The 5,426-nt window shown below is 61.1% G+C and overlaps 1 protein-coding gene across 1 annotated transcript in view; it reads right to left on the reverse strand.

Moving 5' to 3' along the window:
* Nucleotides 1-509: 509 nt before the first annotated feature.
* GMEB2 (glucocorticoid modulatory element binding protein 2) overlaps nucleotides 510-5,426 on the reverse strand; it is a 25,973-nt gene continuing 21,056 nt past the window's right edge. Inside the window, exons 6-9 of the mRNA XM_011992389.1 lie at nucleotides 5,232-5,303; nucleotides 4,761-4,898; nucleotides 4,223-4,345; nucleotides 510-3,625 (exon numbers count right to left, since the gene is read on the reverse strand). Coding sequence (XP_011847779.1) covers nucleotides 2,985-3,625; nucleotides 4,223-4,345; nucleotides 4,761-4,898; nucleotides 5,232-5,303 — 974 coding nt within the window. The 3' untranslated portion in view covers nucleotides 510-2,984. The remainder of the gene's footprint in view (nucleotides 3,626-4,222; nucleotides 4,346-4,760; nucleotides 4,899-5,231; nucleotides 5,304-5,426) is intronic.

The following is a 5,426-nucleotide window of genomic DNA, read 5'->3' on the forward strand; positions in this document are numbered from 1 at the left end:
TGCAGGCCCCTGTGCCGCTGTGACCTCTCCTTGCCCGTGGGTGTGGTGCCTCCGACGCCAAGGCTGTTCTTACTATCGTCCTCCAGCGACTTGCAGGACACCCTCAAAACCCTCACCAGGCACCGAATTGGCTGATGCTCTTGATCTCGGACTTGCCAGCGTGCAGAACTGCAGAAATGAATCTCTGTTGCTTGCAAGCCCCCCAGCCTGTGGTATTTGGTTGCAGTAGCACTAATGACTAAAACAGCCATGATCCTCCCAACAGGCCTGTTGACAACTCCGACGGGTGCTGGGGAGAGAAGGAGAAGGGCACAGAGCACCTGCTGTGATGAAATCAGCTTTGACCTCGGGACACCCTGGAAGGGTCCTGAAGCCCCCAGGCTACTTGGAAGGACTAAGCATGTGGGTGTGAGTGGCCCGGGGCGGGGGTGGCAGCCGGCGCTGTTTGCATTGGGCATGTTTATAGACTTGATTTCTCTCCACACTTCATTCCAAGAGATAGACACTCAAACTATGAAAATTGTTTTTATTTTAAATCAAAGTACCAGGCAGATACTTGCAAAACAACATACAAAGCAAAACTCAAACACGGCCCTTCCCCAGGGCGCCTCTGAGCAGGCACAGAGAAGTTCTCGCCCTCTGCAAAATCCAATCCAATCCTATCTTCTCAGAAAACCAAACCAAAGGCAGCCATGAAAACCTGTGTTCTGTATGTGGTTGAGAAGGTCTTCCTCTCTGAGTACTGGCTGGCCCCAAGGTGCAGAACTGGGAGGTCCAGGGAACCCTGCCCCGGAGGAGCCAGCAGGACCTGGAGGAGCCGGGGGCAGTGCTGACGACCTCCCCAGCCCACTGCAGTGTGGTTCCCGTGAGGATGGGGGCTTCTCCAGGGCCCTTCCCCATGCTGGGGCTTGGAACCCCTGCCAGAAGCAGCTGGGTTGGCGGCAGACGTCCCCGAGGGCCTTGGGAAACACTGGGAATGGGCTCCCAGCCCTGCTGGAATGGGGGATTGGGAATTAATTCTGAAGCTGGTTGTGGCTTATTTTTGTATGGCTCTGAAATTAACTTCCTCTCCCAATGCCTCAATAGCTGAAGGGCAGGAGCAGAAAAGGTCCCAACCTTGTTCTTAAAAAGAAAAGAGATGAACCCACAACCCACTGGAAGTTCTGTTCATCGAGGGCTGCCAAGGCAGACCCACTCGTGACTTTGACAAAGGGAAGCAGCTGGAAGGTTGCGGGTCCCAGGGTCACAGGCAGCTGTATTAGCGACAGGTTCTGAGCTGGTGGGGTGGGGGCTACGGGGCCCTCCTGAACCCCGTAAGGTCATACCGCTGCACGCTGCAGAACTCAACTGGAGTGGAAATGAGTTTAAAACGGAGTATGTACATCAAAAGGTCAACATCACGCCGAAACCAGCTGACTGTGACAACAGCAAACAGCAAACAAAAACGTAACAGAGAAAACAAACAAGACACAGCCTCAGTAGCTTGACATGGGTGGGGGCAGCCAGGACAGGGCCCTGGTGACAACGGCACAGAGGTGGGGTCTGGGCCGCTCGCTGGACGGACAGCCAGCCAGTTCCCTTCGGAGCAGTGAAGTGGGACACGGGACCCTCGCATTGCGGGGCCTCAGACGGGCCTTCAGCTGCCGACAGAATCAGGAGGAGCATCCAGGGGCCTCTGGCCCTCAGGGTCCTCCTGGGACATGTCCTGCTGGAGACGGCAGGAGCCCTGGGCTGGCTGCTCCCTGAGATGTCTGCCCCAGGGCCCTGGCCTGGAGGGGCCTCAGCCTGGTCTTCCTTGAGTCCAAGGCCAGGTCTGGGGACAGTCATGGACAGCCCTTCCAGACAGGCTCTGGGCTCCACCTTTGGCAGCTGCCCTGACCAGCCCACCCGGGCAGCCTCCTAAACACCCAGAGGCTCTCCCTTGGACAGAGACCACCGAGGGCCAGCCCAGGGGCTGCATGGGGGCCGGGGGCTGTTCTGTGGCCAAGCAGCCCAAGCCGAAGGGCCCCCACGTGACTCCTCCACCTCCATAGCAACTGGTTCTGTTTATGCCCCTGCCCCAGGACTGAAGCCCTCAGGACACACCTCACGGATCTCAGATCCCTGGGAGGGGCCAGCTCAGGCAGAGGCTGCCCAGGACCTCCGCACCTGGTCAGGTGCACTCACAGGGGCTCAGGGGCCACCCCCAGAGCTAGCTCGGGAAGCCTAGGCACTCAGCATTATTTTGGTTGAAAATGCTATAAATCCAACTCTTCCTAGAAGCCTACTAAGCAATTCACTTAAAAACACCCTCAGTACATGTGCAACAATGCCTGGACCACGCCTCATCTGTGCGGCCCCTGGGCCACCTGAGCACCGGCTGGGGGTGGGGGAGGAGGGCACCCACCGGGATCTGCACCCCAAGCTCCGGGTGCACGTTCCCACACAGGAGGAGAACGGGGTGCCAGCCACACTAAACCTACAGAAAACTGTGGGAAGAAACCAAATCCATAGGATCCATAGGGTTCACACTTGGGCTCAGCTCCCAAGTCATGTGTTAGTAGCATCCCCAGGGACCTGGCTGGGTGCAGACACCGGGACCTCGCCACCCGCTGCACCGCGTCCGGCACCTGCAGGGTCGTGCTCGGCACCCTGGCTCTGCTTCCTCTGCCTCGGCTGCACCCAGGCTCCCCCCCGCCCCCGCCCACCTGGCTCCTGATCAAGGCCCAATGTGTAAACAGTATTAATAAGCAACAGATGGAAAAATATATTTCCCAAGAAAAAAGGGGGGGAAACGTGGGACCTGAAGACCGATTTCCAGGTTGCTCTCGCTGTTCTGTCCCCTTCTCTCTTCTCGTGATTTGTTTTGGCGATTCCTCTCTTTGGTTCTGCAGCCCACGTGACCCACCTGCCCGAGCCAGCCCTGCGGCCTCTGCCCGTTCCCTGCTGCCGCAGCTGAGAGGCAGCCAGCCCCGTCCGTCCCAGGGGCCTCGCCCTCCCGTCGGCTACTTCCGCTCGTGGTCCTCTGCCACGGCAGCCACCTCAATGGTGGCCGTGTGCTCCTCGGGCCCGGGGGCAGCCCCTGTGGGCACTGTCACAATTGTGCTGGCGCCAGGCGAGGCCTGGGCCACGTTCTGCAGGGTGGGGCCCAGGCCAGGCAAGGTGAGCAGCTGCAGCGGGCTGACCACCTTGAACACTGTGCTACCATCCTGCACGGCGGCCGTGCTCAGGACCGTGAGGCTGGACGCGTCCGGGTGGATCTCCACTGTGCTGGGGTAGGTGGAACCGGAGGAGGCCAAGACTGTGTAGCCCCCAAGCAGTGGGGAGGCTGGGGAGCTGGCAGGGGGTGCCTGAAGGGAACCCTTGCCCAGGGCGGTGGAGGGCAGGGTGGACACCACTTTACCAAGGGGCACGCTGGTCAGCTGGGGGACGGGCACGCCCGGGCCAAGCGCCAGCTGGGCAGACTGGGTGAGCACCTGCGAGGCCATGGCGGCCGGTCCTGATGTGGCACGTGCAAGCCGGGGCCGCTTCACAGGCGGTGGCAGGGAGACCGGAGTCAGCGTCATGAGCACGTTGCTGAGGTGCTGGGACTTGTGCTTCAGCTCCTTGGCTCGGCGGCGATGCTCATCACACTGCTGCTCCAGGGCTGCAGGGACGGGCAGACGGCATCACACAGAGGACGGGGGCATGGACGGCAGCGTGCAGGGGACGGGGGCAGACACGCCACACCATCTGGGTGGCTCCTGGATCAGTGGCAACCCAGGTCTGCTCACTTGATGCCACAAACCCAGATGACCACGTGGCCACTCACCAAAGGTGAGGTCTGTGGGAGACGGGGCCCAAGATGGCCCTCGGGGTAGATACAAGCCTGTGCTGACCCAGGGTCTGCACTGACCCGGGGCCCATGTGCAAATGTGGCAATGCCGTCTCAGACCCTCCCGCGCTGACCCAGGGACTGTCTCAGAACCCCCTGCACTGACCCAGGGCCTGTGTGCAAGTGTGGCAATACTGTCTCAAACCCTCCCGCACTGACCCAGGGCCTGTCTCAGACCCTCCCACACTGACCCAGGGCCTGTCTCAGACCCTCCCGGACTGACCCAGGGCCTGTCTCAGACCCTCCTCAGAAGCTCCCTGTGGTGGCTATGACTCCAGGGAATGCATGTGGACGCACAGCCAGGGGGTGAACCCGTGGGCTCCCAGGTCCTCAGCCTGCCGCCCGGGGGCCGGGGCGGTCTCGGCGTACCTGCCAGGTCCCGGGCATACTGCTCCCGCGAGCGGTCCATCTGGCATTTGTGGCTGGCCAGCACCTTCTTCACCAGGTCTAGCATGCCGAAGTTCTGCACAATGTTGTTGAGGAGCACAGCATCTGAAAGGGCAACGCGGACACTCGGTGGGAACCCAGACCCTTCCCAGACAGCCAGAACACCATGGGCAACGCGGACACTCGGTGGGAACCCGGGCCCTTCCCAGAGAGCAGGAACAACAACGGTAACACGGACACTCGGTGGGAACCCGGGCCCTTCCCAGACAGCCAGACACCACTCTGGGGCTGCTTCTCAGGAACCCGGCCAGCCAGGAGTCCGGTTCAGAGGGAGAAGACTGAGATGCACCAAGGCGATCCTCCCACCAGGTTCAGCCTCAGCACAGCGAGGGTCCCAAGCCTAGATTCAGCCTCCAACCCAGCAGCACAGAAGGGCCTGGGGCAGGAGGGCCAGTGGCCTCACCTCCTGCAGACACTCCTGGGCTGAGGAGCCGGCAAGAGGGAAGATGCAGCTCCTCACCTCGAAGCTGCAGGGGAGGGTCCTGGACCCGCTGCTGCAGGCCTCTCATGGTCTCCATCAGCTCCTGGTGGAACTCCTGGATGACCTCGTCCAGCAGGCCGGCGTCCTTCAGCCCCCGCCAGAAGGTAAATGTGTCATCTGTGAGGGAAAGAGTGGGTTCAGTGGGCAGGGAAAGTGCTGCTACACGGGGCAGCCACCACAGCCACGAGGACACCATGCCAGAGCCGGCAGCGCCTGGCACTGAGCTGGGCTTACACTGCCCAGACACATCCACAGTGCTGAAATCTAGCAGGTCAGCCACAGAGCTCAGCCTCAGAGCACCCAAGATAACGCTGCTGGAGCCAGACCTTTCTCCACAAAGACCCCACTGGTCCCACCTGGATTCCTGGAGCCCCTGTGTGGCCTGAGGCGGGCAGAGACCCCACCACCCCGCCAGAGCTTGTGAGCAGCCCACAAGGAGGAACCTCGTACCTCCGATGGCCGCGGTCCAGTCCCCAGGGTCCTCACAGGTCTCTATGGTGATGGTCGCAGGAGATCCATTCACTGTAGCCAAAAGGAAACCTCGGGTGAGAGCTGAGAGCACCGTAGTCCCAGCCCACACATCCCACACACCCACACCCACACCCACACACACACACCCCACACATCCACACACCCCACACCCCC

This window comes from Mandrillus leucophaeus, unplaced genomic scaffold, assembly GCF_000951045.1.
Source record: "Mandrillus leucophaeus isolate KB7577 unplaced genomic scaffold, Mleu.le_1.0 Scaffold41, whole genome shotgun sequence".
In the NCBI taxonomy this organism is placed as follows: Eukaryota; Metazoa; Chordata; class Mammalia; order Primates; family Cercopithecidae; genus Mandrillus; species Mandrillus leucophaeus.